The sequence below is a fragment of the Chroicocephalus ridibundus genome, chromosome 4, assembly GCF_963924245.1.
Source record: "Chroicocephalus ridibundus chromosome 4, bChrRid1.1, whole genome shotgun sequence".
Lineage (NCBI taxonomy): Eukaryota > Metazoa > Chordata > Aves > Charadriiformes > Laridae > Chroicocephalus > Chroicocephalus ridibundus.
This window is the reverse complement of record NC_086287.1, coordinates 28,540,340-28,556,053: the sequence shown is the minus strand read 5'-3', so window position 1 is coordinate 28,556,053 and position 15,714 is coordinate 28,540,340. Positions and strand designations below refer to the sequence as shown.

General features: G+C 46.7%; 1 protein-coding gene and 1 long non-coding RNA gene across 4 annotated transcripts in view; one reads left to right on the top strand and one right to left on the bottom strand.

The window, feature by feature from the left end:
• Positions 1–11,078, top strand: part of ESRRB (estrogen related receptor beta) — a 135,261-nt gene extending 124,183 nt beyond the window's left edge. For all 3 annotated transcript variants that reach the window (XM_063332161.1, XM_063332162.1, XM_063332160.1), the window contains 2 exons: positions 200–469; positions 6,628–11,078. In XM_063332161.1, coding sequence (XP_063188231.1) covers positions 200–469; positions 6,628–6,872 — 515 coding nt within the window. In that variant the 3' untranslated portion in view covers positions 6,873–11,078. The remainder of the gene's footprint in view (positions 1–199; positions 470–6,627) is intronic.
• Positions 10,123–15,714, bottom strand: part of LOC134514376 (uncharacterized) — a 66,174-nt gene continuing 60,582 nt past the window's right edge. Inside the window, exons 2-3 of the long non-coding RNA XR_010070715.1 lie at positions 10,384–10,471; positions 10,123–10,251 (exon numbers count right to left, since the gene is read on the bottom strand). This is a non-coding gene — a long non-coding RNA (uncharacterized LOC134514376). The remainder of the gene's footprint in view (positions 10,252–10,383; positions 10,472–15,714) is intronic.

Genomic DNA, 15,714 nt, shown 5'->3' with positions numbered 1-15,714 from the left:
AGCAAAGAGAAGGGTAGGGTCCACATGTGCCACAGATACGGGTTCACTTTAGTAAGCTGCTTTTTTTGGTGATTTTTTTTAAAGCAGCAGGCCAATGGGGGAGAGTGCTTAGGGAGAATCCTGGGGAAACTAAGGACCCCAGACTCCTAGAGGCTCTGCTGCACACCCATTTGACCCTGCTTGTCTTTTGCCATGTCAGGGTTCTCCAACCTCTCTCTTGGGGACCAGATGAGCCTCCTGCAGAGCGCCTGGATGGAAATCCTCATCCTGGGCATTGTGTACCGCTCCCTGCCGTATGAGGACAAGCTTGTCTATGCTGAGGACTACATCATGGATGAAGAGCACTCTCGTCTGACAGGGCTGCTGGAGCTCTACCTGGCCATCCTACAACTGGTGCGCCGCTACAAGAAACTCAAGGTGGAAAAGGAGGAGTTTGTCACGCTCAAAGCTCTGGCCCTTGCCAACTCAGGTACAGCCCTGGCCCAGCCAGCCTCACAGTCAGGGACGCAAAGCCCACACTGTTATCTGGCCTGAGAGGAAACCAGAGCCTGCTGCCTGAGACTGTGCTCTGCCTGTCACGCAACTTCCTCAAAGCTCCTCGCTGTCCTCAGAGCAGGACCTAAGCTGGAGAGCAGGGGGAAATGAAGCTTGCTGTTGATAGAGCCCCAGCTGTGCTCTGGCCCTGTATTAGGGAGTGGAACCAGGCAGGGATGGGCTGGATGCTGGTTTCTGCCAGTAAAAAAAAGGCTGTTGATGCCTTCTCCATTAGCAAGCTGACTCCACTGCAGTGAGTTCAGGAAAGGGGATGGGGCCCATGCCTGTATCCACCTCAGTAGTGTTGGTCAGTTCCAGCAAACGGGGAAACCCCTGGTCCCAGTTTGAAATCCCACAAAAAGCTGTGGTGTTGGGGCTGCCTGGTCCTGTCCTGGAGATGTTCAGTGACCACTGACACTGAATCCCCCTTTAACTGGGAGACAGTGCGGATCTGGATGGTAGAGGGTAAGACACGCTGGCAGAAGCCTGATATCGCCTGTTCTGTTTCATCTTGAGAAGAGGATGAGGAAGGCCAGGGCCCTCAGCATAGTGCCTTTCATCTCAGCCTGGGGAGGGCTGCAGCCCTCAATCCAGCAGGCTGTGGGAGACACAAGAGGTGCTGTGTGCTGCACTGATATTGCACAAAAGCCAGACACGTATTTGCTCAGGAGTCCCTTCCGAAAGGGAAACTGCTAAAGCTACTGTGTGACGAGGGCTCCCTCTACATCCCTTGAGTCTCATTGTCTCACATCAGATCTTGCTGAACTGCATTGTGCAGGTCACAGAATTCGCCCTTGCAGCCCAGCAGTGAGTGTTTGGCTCAAGCTGCCTTTCAAAAAGACACCCAGTGTGAACCTGAAGGGATTAAAAGAGGGGGAATCTACATCTTTCATGGTAGCTGACTCTAATAATTAATTGTTCTCTCAGTTTTTAAAAAAAAAAAAAAAAAAAAAAAGGAAGGCACCATATCTTTAATGTCAGTTTGCCTGAGTTCAGCCTCCAGATACTGGTCTTTGTTGAGCTGTGTCCTATGACCCCAGGTCTTTTTACACATCACAGCTTGACATGATAAAGTTCCTGTTCCATAGTTGCATTCCTTGGCTATAGATGTATTACTTCAAGTGTAAGCAAGTGGTCCAGAATACTGTGAGGCTGCCCTGTCCTCACTATTTTACACCATTCTGTTCCTCTTTGCCATCCAAACTGCTTAGCAGCAGCAATTTAAAAGAAAAAAGAAAAATTACTTCCAGCTCATTAATGAAAATGTTGAGTAGCATCTGTTTTTTTACTGATCCCTGTGGATTTCCACTAGAAAACTCCTCCTTCAGGAATGATTCACCACTGATAGTTACTTTGAGATCTGTCATCTAGCCAGTTACTAATCAATTGAAAGTGTGCTTTATTGATATTGCATAGTGCTAATTTTTTAATGAGAATGTCCTGTGGTGCTAAGCCAAGTGCCTTAGAAAAGCCTAAGTCTATTATATCTACGCAGTTAACTTTATCAACCAAACTTGTAATCTCATCAGAGAATGAAATCAGGTTTGTTTGACAAGACGTCTATTCCGAAGTACCATGTTGACTGGCAGTAGTTGTAATACCATCTTATAAGTCTTAATTCAACGTCACTTTTTTTTTTCCTTTATTGTGCCCTCGTTCACATGAGGCTAGCATGGAAATTATCAGATAAGACCTAGGAAAATATTTCCATCATTAGAACTTTTCCAGTCATCTTGAATTTCTCAAAATTACCAAGAATCATTAATCTGCCCTAGATGGGCCTCAGCCAGCAATTTTAGAACTCTTAAAGCCAAGTTATCCATCTGTGCTGAATTCTGTAAAGTTTGTCCCTAACAGATGTCTAACATCTTCTTGCATAAACAACAGACTAAGAAATCATCATCTTCATCTAACACAGGTACAAAATGCAGCTCTTTTCTAAATAGGACAGAAATACTCACTGAGGACTTCTGTCTGCTCTGCACTGCTATTAATAGTTTAATCATCTCCAGGTGAAAAGAGTCCCCCCTACAAATGGTCATTTTTTCCTTCTGTTTCTTAAATATGTATAAAACTTCTTTATTGTCCTTAGCCCTTCCAGCCATGGATTTTCCTCCGATGTCCTTCACTTCCCTTATCGATTTTCTACACTTCATAACTTCTGATTCATATAAATTGCTATCTAGTTCCCTTTTTCAATTTCTCATATATTGCTTTTTTAGCTCTAATTGCTGCCTTCACTTTGCCACTGAACCAGGATGGGCAGGTGGCCAAGGCTGGCCTCTCTCGATTGTGGGACGGTGGCTTATGGCGATGTAATCAACTCTTGTTAAAGAACCTGCCTCCTGTCTACCCGGAAGGTCACAGAGCGTAACAGGGAGAAGGGCTCCTCAGAGAGGCTGAAGTGCTAAGGTAGTGGTTGTGACAGGGTGACAGGATAAGTGCCACACCGGGACATTTATCGGGCCCATGCTGTGAGCAGAGACACTGCAGGACCTGAGCCTTGGCGCTGTCAAGTTCCTCACAGCGCAACAGAAGCGCCCTGCCGATGTTGCTCACTGTGCTGTCAGGACTAAGCCCAGGATAAGCCTTATGGGACAGTCTCTATCAGGAGTGGAGAAACACTGAGCAAAGACAGAGCAGAACGACCAGCGCTCATCAGCTGCTTTGGGGTTCTGCTTCCAGCGCTGTGGAGTGAAGAAACCAAGGTTAAGGTCAGGAGACACAGGCCAAAGCACGTTCTCAGCTGGATGGGAAAAGCCATTCTGACTTCACTGGTTTCTCCTAGCGCAGCTAGAAGTGCAGCTGTGTAGGAGCATAATCCACAAAAGTCCTGCTCTGTTACTCGTATTGAAACATATGAAAATAGAGCACAAGATCTCAGGTTTTTTATGTAATTAAAGACTCTCACAACACACACATAAGGAAGATAGAATAAGGCGAGTGTATTTTTCTAATGTAACCTTCACGTTCAACCTTCACATTTTTATAATATAAGGTACTTTTGACACGGAGGAAACTTGCAGAGCCTGCGTGTATGTGGTTGCATGCAAACCTTTGCTTCTAGAAATTAAACCAAATGAAAACAGAAGTGGGAGCTCACTCGCTCTTCACTAGAGGACAAGCTGACAATAGGCCAACCTTGCCAGAGCTGTGGCCAATCTCCGAGTCCTTAGTGTAACGCACCAAGGACACACCTGCTGGGACTGGCAAAGATAATTCAAGTGAACTGTGTCTTTAATAAGTGCATTTTAGAGAGCTGAGAAATGAATTCTTAATGCCTAGAGCAGCAGGCAAGTTCCAACAATATGATCACCCATTTTTCTGACCGAGTAGGGGTGCCGTAGACTTAACTTGTTACCCTTCAGAGCCAGCAGTCCATCTTCGGCATTCCTAGGTCCTGTTTCCTCAAGAATATAAATTGATCAACCTGTGTATTGAAGAGCTCTCCAGGTTAGTGTACAGCACATGTTCAGTTAAAGACATCCCAGACTGGCCAAACCTTATTTCTCCCTTTTTTTCCCAATGCGTTTTAGTGCTGAGATGGAGTGAACGAGGTCTGAATCTAGCAAGGGGATGTGCAGCAAATTCTGTACTAATGGGCCTTGTGAGGTCTCTGCTCCTCCTGCTTCTGCCAGAAGCTGCAAGAAAAGAGTTAGGTGAGAAGGCAGTGACCCTTGTCCATTCTCACACCTGCCCCGTACCCCATCCCAGCAGCGCTGGAGAAGGGCTCCTGACATGAAGCCTGACTTCTAGGCCAGCTGACCCTCAGGGATGTGGTCAGGCAGCCTTCCTCCACCTCAGTGCTCTGACAGCTGTAAAAATTCATAGCTATTGATTTTGTAATTAACAGTTTATCAATGCCATCGACACCAGCTCACTGATGGATTGCAAGGAAATTAATCCTGCAATGTTATTTTATTTTTCACAGTCAGCTGCCAATTTTGAGCTTCTTTCAGCAAAGAGTGGGGGGGTGGGGCAAGCTTTGATCTTTGTTTCCCCAATTCCTCTCCCTGTATATGTCTAGTTATTTAGTGCTGTTAAGTCTTGTCCCCTTACAGAAGTCAGGTGGCAGAAGAGCACAGCTTTGTGATTCTGTCTACTGTACAGCAGCATCCGTACCCAAAAACAGAGCACGCACTTTGACCCGAAGCATGGCTCATTGCCTTCTGCTTCTAGCACCCACTGGGATCTAGAGAGATCTAGGGACTCGGAGACTCCGATGGGCCGTGATTACTTCTCTCCCTTGTGCCCCTAGGCAGAAGGACATTAAAAGAGAAAGGCTGGAGGACATTTCTCTTCAAGCTCCAGCTCTTGATGCTTCCAAAATGACCTCTGCAACTTGGCATCCCACTCACTTCTGGATGGCGTATGGGAATTTTCCGGAGGTGCTACCTGGCTATGAGAAGTTGCCAGACTGACTTGGCAACATGCTCTCCCTCCCTACTTTTCAGAATCAACCTCTCTGGGTAGCTCAGGTCACTCTGATGACCTACCAGCCCTTATCTGAGATTCTTTGCCTGGTCTCTTGGATACAAAAAGCAGATGCAGCAAGAACAATCCTTCCTCGGAAGGCTTCTTGGAAATACAGCCCTTTAATATCCTTTAATTAGTGCATTCCTTCTAAACAGCTTCTTAACCAGCTTTCTTGATAGACACAATATTTTCCCAACTGTTGTAATACTTTATAACTCATGCATCATAAATAGGATTTACTGTACATGTGTCTGATGAAATTCAGAGTCTCTAATTTGGGTTGCGCTCTCCATAGAGAAGACACATATTTCTAGAGAGATTTTGGCGCTTCAGCCAGCTTCCCTCCCCTTCACTGCCGTCACCCTCAGGAACCCATCCGTGTCCTCACATTTGAGTTGTATGCGCGTGGGCTGAGCCAGAGCACTGCCCCGCTGCAAAGCCCAGCTGCAGTGGCAGCCGGTGCACCTACACGTGGACACGTGTGCTTGCCATAGTGTTCCTTTGCTGCTGCTTCTGGATTCATCGCCTTGTGGCAGGAATCTTTATCAATGGGTCCAGCATCAATTAAAAGTCTCCGAACAATGAAGACGAGGGAACAGTGTCTTCAGCTCTGTCAGGGTTGTAAGAAAGAAGCAAGTATCAGCAAGATGAAGAGAAAAACTTTCAGTGATGCTGTGCCTGGTTAGCTTCTCTAATCTAACCTCGCTGCTCCTCTGCCCTTTGGTGCTGCCCTCTGTCACCGTGACTTACCCGCAAGTTTAGCAGCCTGTGTTCAACTCAGATTCCCCAGCTCAACCCTGGGCTGGGTCACTACCAGCTACCTTTGCCTCAGCCACACCAAGGAACTGTGCTATCTTCGCAACCCCTGCTAGTCCCTCTGGAGGCTTGTAGAAATCTGACTGGCAGCCTAAGGGAAGAGGCCGTGCAGGAGGTGCGGGTTTCCTTTACTGACGCAGGAAGCTCCCTGAGCAGCTGCTGGCAGTCTCTGAGAACAGGGGCATATGCACAAAGGTGGGGCTGGCAACACCCCTGGGCACACTGGTTGTGACCTACTGGGGCTTCTCCGTCTTGCTGACACCCTGAGCAGCTGCATGGCAATTAGGCAGTTTAGACAGATGAAGCGCTATAGCAGTGTTAATTATTCTTAATGAGATTGCTCCCAAGCGGCAGCACAGCAGCTGCTGCCCCTTGCAGGGTGACTCTCCCCATAAGGAGCATGGAGGGCAAGTGAATGTGCAAGTCACAAAGGCCCCCGGCTGACCCCTGCACAGCCTTGGGGTGGCTGGCAAAACGGGCAGCGCACAGGGCACAATGTGTCACCTACCCCTGCAAAGCTCACTGTGCCTGCACTGCTGGAGCCAGCTCATTGGGCTGACACTGAACTTCACAGCAGCAGCACCAACACCTGCCAGCAAGATGGTTATTTCCCCTTAAGAAACAAAACACCACCACTACCCTTCCCCCCCCAAAAAAAAAAAAAAAAAAACCCAAAAAAAACCAAAAAACAAAAACCAGAAAAGAAAGAAAAGGAAAGAAAGCATCTTTAAATTCAGGACCATAAGAGATTTCCTTCCTCGTGTCTGACGTCCATTTGCTGTCTTTTCTTCCTCCCCCCAGACTCCATGCACATAGAGGACATGGATGCAGTGCAGAAACTCCAGGACCTTCTTCATGAAGCCCTGCAGGACTACGAGCTGAGTCAGCGCAACGAGGAGCCCCGGCGAGCAGGCAAGCTGCTCCTGACCTTGCCCCTCCTGCGGCAGACGGCCGCAAAAGCTGTGCAGCACTTCTACAGCATCAAACTGCAGGGCAAGGTTCCCATGCATAAACTCTTCTTAGAAATGCTAGAGGCAAAGGTCTGACAGCCCCAGCGCCAGCCGACAGTGGCCGGGGAACAAACTAGAAACAAAGATGCAGACAACGGAGCAATCCAAACAGCAGCAGCAGCCACCGCCGGCTTTTATCTCCAATCATTTATTATGGAAGAATTATTTAATGTCTATCTGTCGGCGTGACTGCAGAATCTCGTGTACAGGAGGGGGGAAACTCTTTTAATCAGTCACCTGTTTCTCTTTTTTTCGTTTGTTTTCTCTGTGGGAAATACCAGAATATGCTCTTGCACTTGTTGAGGTGGTCATCGGGGCTCAGCCCCTCTGAGCAGTGATGCTCTCAGCGCTGTCCCGGCCGCCTGCTCCCCAGCTCCCTCCGCCAGTGCTGGAGGGGGAGTGGGGACAGAAGCAGGAAGAGAGGAAGAATAGAGTCAATGTAAACTTTATCTGCTGGTGTTGTGAGGGGTCAGATAGAAAAGGGAAGCAGCCAGGGTCCTTCTTTTTTTGTCACCTTTCTGGCTCTAACCATAGAGCAGATGCTCCTTTGGAGAAGAGTGCTGCTGGACCTCTCCTGATGAAAACGACTGCCTCCCAGGCTCCTCTAGCGACATCTAACACTTGTACATACAGGCCCCACTTCTTACCGGGAAAGATGCTCCTAACTGTGTAAGATATTCTGCGACCTTGTACAGTGTGTCATTACGCCTGGCTAGTCCCTCCCATGTACAATCCCCGCAGGCCCCTGAAGAGGTAGGATGTATGTCCCTGAGAGAATGCAAGTCTCCTTTCCCAGATGGCAAGAAAAAAAAGAGCCCAACGTTATGCTTCAGTGCTGGGTTGACTTGACGATCTCTGCATCCTCTCCTATGTGGTGCTAACTACAGTTCTTCCACACTTTTCACCCCATAGTGTATATCAAACCTGCCTCTTCAGCTCAGCTGAGTGCCATTCCCCACTTGTTCCTTGTGGCAGAGAACACAAGGCTTTGTCTGCATGGTTACTGCCCAAGTATAAATACACCCCAAACCAGGGCTTTCCTAGACTTCATTAAAGTGATAGCTCTTTGCCTCCACAGAGACTTAGGCTTATTGCCAAATGCTAGTTAGGAATCAAGGGCACTGCTTTTTGGAGGAGGCAGCTCTTGAGCCTGAGAGATTGCTTTTTTGTGGCAGCCTAGGGAAATAAATTAGAGGGTGGCATGAAACCCCCAATATCTCGACTACTGTCTTCCCCTGCCTCATCCCATTATCCTCAATGGCAGCAAAAGGGCTAGTATAGATTATACCTGGGCCTGGTAAGAGGTTCTCTTGCTGATGGGAAAGCGAATACCTGACCTTGAGGTGGTGGGAGAAGTGGGGGAATGTTTATTTACTCTTTTCATGTAACCAGGTTCCTGCTGTCTCCAAGCCCTGGTTTAGATCTGCTGCCTAAGCCACAACTGCTGCATTCCCAGTAGCCAGGGGGGAATGTAGGTGACTGACAAAACTGGCTCTTGGCATTCTCTGAGATTTTATTTTCTAGGCCACTTAGTTTTGAGCCAGCCTGAGCTGATGAAACCTGAATGTATTGTCTGTTTTGTGGTCAGCGGCATGGCTGTTGAGGTGAGAAAAAAGCCTCTGGCCTACATTTGAGACACCACTAGCTCTACTGCCTCTGTTCCCCTCAAGCTTTCAGCCCTTCCTGGATAGCCCAGGAGAAAAGTGGTGTGGCAGAGGAGTAACTTGGCCCCAGCAGGAAGCCTCCAAACCAGGGTTGAGGTGTGTGATCAGGGAGACGCTGGGTGGTTGTTTTCTACTGGAGCAGAGTGTGTCACAGCAGGGCTGTCAGTGCTGCAGACCAGTGTCCAGCCCAGCTCAGAGGCTGGGGGCGCTGACTGATGCTGACCTCTCAGCTCTTGTACCCAGCCTGCTCCTGGTACTTGAGTTAGTTCAGCTCCAACTCCTTTGAGTTTTCCCTACACGCCACAGTTGTAGCTACTCTCACTTATTTTGTACTCACTTGATAAAGGAATTCAGTCTTGCTTCAGGCACATCAGTAAACCAACAGAGACCTAAGAGGAAGAAGGCACACAGGAGCTGGGACTGCTCACAGCAGTAGCAATTACACAGTGGCCTTGTGATTCAAACCGATACTTGTGCTTCTCTCCCCAGCTGCCTCTGGGAGGCAGCTGGGGAGAAAATGAGAGGCTTTTGGCTGCGGTCGCGATCCCTGTACCCATCTGTGATTGAGAGGGACCAAAGTGAAATGCACACCACCACTATAGAGCCAGCTTTGGCAACTCTTTCTGGCTGTGGCATAAATGCTCTCTCACAAATGTGCTCAGTTGCGCTATCGCCTGTAAGTTTGACTCACTTGATCACTGTTGCTTCCCTGCCAAGTCCCACCCAGCTCAGCCACAGCACATAGTGTCCTGACCTGCTGGGCAAAGGTAGCTGTCCCAAAATGGGCTAAAAAGATCCTAAGAAGCAATTCTTGCTCTGTTGGGCCCTGGCTGGAAAGGTCACTTAAAAAAAAAACCAAACAAACAAACAAAAAAAAACCACCAAAAAACCAAAAAAGGCTCTTCCAGCTTTGTTGTATTTGGACTCGGGCCTGATTTCCAGAACGGGGAAGGAGAACTATGTATAAAACATGATTATGGAAAGGTGCCGAGTTAGCTTCTAGCCCACAGAGACTGCTGGCTATTTAGAGTAGGGCTATGGTATGGAGGCAACTCCTGCCTTGGCAGAACACTATAAAGATACCAAATGCATTTTTTTTCCAGGACCTTCTTTCCCCATTACAGCTGCACGGAGCCCATCTGGATATCCCCCATTGCTTGAAGACAATATGCCGGGAAATGTTTGCATTGCTTCTGAAATAGGATGGAAACTGAACCAGACGGTAATTAGCATATATTAATCTCTTTAAGCAAGGAATGCAAACTCTTCCCCAGGAACTGGGACAGAAACACCTGTTTAGAGTTAACCCTTAAAAGGCTTGTACCATCCTATATTTGGAACCAGGTCAGGTCTCTTGGGCCCTTCGGAGCGGTGCAGAAATCACACCTCTCTCTTTCCAGATATTCTGATCTGCTGTGCATCACTGTATTAGTGATGTATCACGCTGCCACAACTGAAGAACATGTCCAGCGATGCAGTGAGTTGGGCTTGCAGAGAAGGGTAGCATCTTAGTGTAGTCTTCTCAGTGCACTTTGAAATAGGAAATGGGGCTTCAGCAACTGCTTAGGTCTTTGAATGCTCACAGTCTCTTACAAAAAGGTCTGGAGATGTGGCAGTTGAGACATGACTTAGGCAATGGGTTCTGGGTGAGAGCTCTTTATGCCATTCATTTCTAATATAGGAGTCACAGAGTCAGCTCCAGGGCAAAAGACGATGGACCTTGAGCCTTGGGACACAAATGGGCTCTATGACTTAAAGAAAAGAAAAGCAGCAGAGGTAAGTGTATGAGTGACAGTGAATAAGCATGAAGCCCACATCCAGCAACTATGCTAAAAGCAGCTCCAGCCCCTGATTTGCATGTGCGGATAACAGAAACCACATACCCGTCAGCTACTACAAAAGGCAGTTCTTCCCAAGTGACCAGCTCTTCTGTTTTGGGCACATACTTCTCTGGGAGCAGCAGTGTCTGGCCTGTAATGCAAAACAAATTTCATAGGGATCAATTAAAAGAAAAGGTAAAATACCACACAGAATTAGGTTTCTGGGGAAACTTGGGCATTACACCTCACAGCAGAACTGGGAAGCTAGAAGAAACTCCCCCACAACAATCAGAACCTTCAGTATTGCTCATGCTAGGGGGGCATTATTCTTCTTTGTAAGCTAAGTCATCTTTTTTTTTTTTTTAAACTATTACAAATATATAAGATAAAACAAGCTGCACCAGAAACATGTAAGCAGCTATTAGAGGGGAAAGTCATTGAGAAAGACCCTAGAATGTAACTTGTTGAGCTTTTATTACCGATCAGAGCTGGGAAAAAAAGAGCTTCCACTTTGTATCCATAAGCTATAGTCAATCATGTGGCCAAAGGCCGCTCTGTTGTTCTTGTGGCTGGGTTATGCGGAGAAGCCAGAGAGACAGAGGCTGTGAGAATGATGCAGGGAGTTATAGACAGTCAGTGAAATAAACAGTATCTACTTAACTATTATCTGCTCCTAAAAAAAAAAAAAAAAAAAAAAAAGGAAAAGAAAAAACCTGTTAAATAAATTGTATTCTTGTGGTACAGGTCATTTCAAACAAATCAAGAAATAAAACAAAGAAATGTAAAAACTAACCCAGACAGAGTAATGTTTATTGTGTTTAGGACCTGCTCCATTCTGTCCCTCGGGATGCACACAGCCCCACGGAGAAGGCTGGGGTGGGGGAAGGCCCGATTCGTGCATGCTGAGGAAGGGGTGGGGAGCCCCAGCCCTCTCACTTAGAAACGCTCATTTGGTGTTTTCCCATATCTAGAAAAATAAATTCTCAGCAAGCTTCTGAGTTTTTGTGAGATTAGCTTTGTTGAGGGCTGGTTAGGCACTGTTGTCAGCCTCTGCCTTGGACTGCCCTGTTTCTTCCACTCACCCGTTGTCTCCCCACAGTCGGCACTTTGCTGGTGCAAGGAATAAACACGAGCTAGTGATGAAAAAGCCTTGGAAGTTGTTCCAGTGAAAAACAATATCTCTAATCATAAAATAGACCACTGGCTTAAACCCAACGGTGACATCATGAGCGTTGCAAGCATTACAGCAGCTGTCCACTGCTTGTAAAAAGTGGGTGCAGGTGCTGAAGTCACGGCATTTGCATTGATCTGGTGGCGAGGCAGTGCGGGGGGCACGCTCATGCCTGCCTGAGAATGCAGAAGGAAACGCACTGTGGTAATTGCGGCAGAGACGTGAGAAACAAGGACCCGCAGGTTTTTATTCTGCCTCTGACTCTGTTGAGCACAGACAGCGTCGCACCCTGTGTAAGCACTGCCATCTTCCCACTCCTCGCTTGGCCAACACTTCTAAGGTCCTTCTTCCAGGCATATGGCACTCACTGGGATGATGTGTCTAAACCAAGCAACCAAGAGGCCTCTCAGCCTGCCTGCAGAAGGAGGAGGAGGTGGCTGAATTAGCGGTGGCCAGTAGGAAAGGCTATGGGCTAGAAATGAGCTTGAATAAAAAACAAGATGAGCAGAGAGCTGGAGCGGGAGATGAAGCACAACAAGCTTTTTCTGCAGTTACAACAGCTACTCCCAGCCCCACAGTCACCACCAGCCTGTCCGTGACAGGCTCAGTCTTTGAACCAACACAATCCCTTTCCAAGTTCACATGGGGACCTCACAGCCTCCCCCATAGCCCACCCGTGTCGAGTGCTTAGGCCCCCTGAATGCTGTATCCATTCACAGACGGTTTGGATTTAGCCACCACAGTAGGACTTCACTTTGAGTTAAATATAGCAGCGGGACAGTCAATCTGTGGCTTTGCGAAAGGCAGCGGTTTTGGGGCTCTGAAAAGTCTCTGTGGAGCTGCCAGTGTCCAGCGATCAGTAAGGATATCCAGAGGACTAGGGAGAGCCCAGGCCCCACTGGTCCCTTCAAACACCACCCAAGGGATGCAAGCTTTCCTTGGTCTCTTACCTCTAAAGTGGCAGCTGCCTTCCTTACATTGCCTGGGCACCCTTTTGCTTTGTCTACGTTTTTTTGAGGCTTTCCTTACTTTCCTTATTATTGTTTAATCACACTGGAATTGAAATTAAAAAAAGAGGTGGGGTGTCTTTAAAGTAAGCACACTGAGCATTGGGAGAAACTGAAGGCAACCTGAAATTCCCTTTTACAAAAGAGCTTCACAGGAAAGATTAGAAAAAAAGATTCTATTTTCTCTGATTGACTGAGGCGAGAAGGAGTTTTCTTCAGCAATCAGTCTGGAGTTCTCTAAACACGTTTCTCTCCCCCAAGATAAAGGCATATTTAACTGCTGAGGTATGTTCTTAAGATCCAAATAGTGAAACATGATCGCAGTAGTTGTTTGTGGCTACCTGCACACAAAATAAAATGAAAACCGGCAAGATTTTTCTCTTTCAGGCTAAGGTACCCCACAGGGAATCAAAGCAAATGCTAGCTGGCGTACGGAAGGCATCAGCTGTCAGCTTCCCAGTAACAGAAAGCTGGCGAGGTTGTGCTGTGTGCCTGGCTTGCTTTCCAAAGACGTGCTCTCCCGTTCCAACCAATCTGAAATGGCAAAACCCAAACACCTGTGCCTGGGGAGCAGGAGGACTTGCCTAGCAGCGTGCTGGGGTGGCTGGAAGAGACGGAGGCTGAGGAGCAAGTAAGAAGAGTTGGGTTTAGAAAGCACAAGGATGGTTCAGCAAAACACAACAGCCCTGATCCAAACCAGTGGTGCCAGACAGCCAAAAGCAACAGTCTTGCTCCAAAAGAACTGCAGCCAGCGAGCCTCTTTCCATTAGCGCTAATCAGCTTTGAGAGGCCCATCATGCTTCTGGCCTTTGTGTGCCTCCTTCCACTGGGCTTGGGTGAGGGTAGAAAAGTCTTCGATGCTGGGAGTAGCAGCATCCAAGTAATTATAAGTAGAGATGAAGTCCAGGAAAGATCAGAACCGGCCAAAGGCTCAAAGCACCTTTTGTAAGAAAATCTGAGAAGACAAACAACAGCTGCCATTGCCGCACCAGCAGTTCAGCCCCCACAGCACCCTGCAGCAACGAGTTCCATGGACCAGAGCTCAAAGAAGAATCTCCTTTGCCTGTTCGGAACATGCTGTAAGCTCATCCCATTTCATGCTCCTACAGCAAAACAAACAGTCTCCCGCTCTCTTTTCCCTGCCATTCACAATCTTCCAGGTCTCTTGATTTCAGCCCCAGCCATTTCTTTTCAGGGAGGAAGCAGAGCTGCCAGCCTTACGCCTTCACCGGGTACACACCGCACCAATTAAGTCAGGAAAACATGATAACACGAGAAAGGCAAATGGCTGCCTTTCACCACTTGATCTTGATGCTTTAAAGGCAAGTACAAAAACCTAGTCCCTATCTGAGATACAAAGACAGATATAAACCCCTCTTTCTGTAGCTCTCTACACACACGCATTTCAGCTCTTAGTTATGCTCTCATTCATAGCACTACTGGAGTTCCCATTTACCTTCAAAATAGCTTAGAAACGAGATTAGCCTATTTAAACCATACTTTCCTGAAAATACTAACTATAACAGATTAGAATCCTTCCTCCTATACATGGATACGACCTTTCCCCCAATACACCTTTTTTCTCTTTTTCATCCATCTGAAACAGAGGAAACTAAATAGGCACCTTGGCCTTTCTCTGATATAATCTTTTTATTATAACACAAATGAGTGTTTTAAAAACAGAAGATTTTAGTGCATTCCTTGATGTATTGAATAAGAGAAATTTTTTTAATGTATTCCTTCCTATTGCAGAATAAGAAACGGACTTCTGTTTAGAAATCCCAGCTTGCTTAATTCAGAAATAACAAACTCTTGCTTTTCTAAATGCTTAAAATCAGCACGTTGACCATTTTATAAAAAGTCTCAAAATCAACTGCATTATTTTGATGAATGAAATTATTATACGTGTTGTCCTCTGATTTCAAGAAACTGGCATTACATTTTCAATAAGCTTTATCACACATCCCCAATGTAACTGCAATTGCTGAATAATAAAAGGCAGGGCAGCGATCAGATAAGGAGAAGCCAGGACACAGCAAACTGAAATCACTTTGCCTAAATTGGCAAGAATCAACACAAAACAAGGCTGCATTTAATAAATCAGTTAGAACAAAGCACATAAATCATGTTTTTGAGAGGGGTTGATTTACACCATATGCCAATTAAGTCAAGTGCAATAATACATAAGTTATGAATAATCTCATTGGAGTGAAGAGGTTACGTTTGGAAGGAAAACTATTTAACTGAAGCCAAAATTATAATCACCTTCAATAATTACATTTCCAGCATTGTAAATTCTTTTCCATCGCAACGCTGAAAGCTGCAAGTAATTTTCTATTACCATTCACATTATTAAACTCAAACACGTTAACCAAACTCTTGTTTATAATTTTTGTGAGTAGTTAGTGCTATTGCAAATCAATGATCTTTTGGGTCACTCTTAAGCAGTACAACTTCATCAGGTATTTTTTCAATTTAATGAACCCTTGTAAACAAGCTTGGGGTAATCACTTATTTCCCCCATTGTTTTTGCCATTTCCCTCATTGTTTTTGTCATCACATACTAAAAATTCAGCAGTGTCCTACGGGAGTGATGCTTACGGGAACAGCATTAGCATAAGCATCAGCTTTTCAGGGTGCCATCCCCAGCTCTGCCCCTGCCTTCAGCACTTCTAGCTCAGACTCACTTTTTCTAGCTGCAGAAAATCCTAAATTGCTGCTGCTGCTTCTGTGCATTTCTTCTTTCCACCACAACTTCATGATTTCTCATGATGAGGCACCTGCTAACATCCAGCCTGTTTCCCTGGCTAATCTTTGGTACGTTTTTGTTTCTTCTGTGTGATCATCTTTCTACTGTGATCATCTCTCTTCCACCTGCCTCCCTCCTCCTGTCCCGTTTCTGGCACGCTGACCGTGTGGGTGAGGAGGCCACCAGTGAACATTCAGTTCCCTGTGGCAGCCGATCATGCTGAGCTGCTCCAAACCCCTTTCGGGATAGACTGTTCCAGCTCTCTTCAAAACAAGGCCCCCATGGCTCGCAGCCAGTGCATTGTTCTGGATACCTTCCACCTGGGAGGAGGGTCATCCCAGTTAACCCCATGTTTATTGTTTCCCATTGATGAGGCTCTGCTAAGATGTCCTGGCTTTCCAGCTGTGCAGGGAATACAGTGCCCCTGGAGCGACACCAAACGGAGGGCTGGGCTACAGGAGGGCATT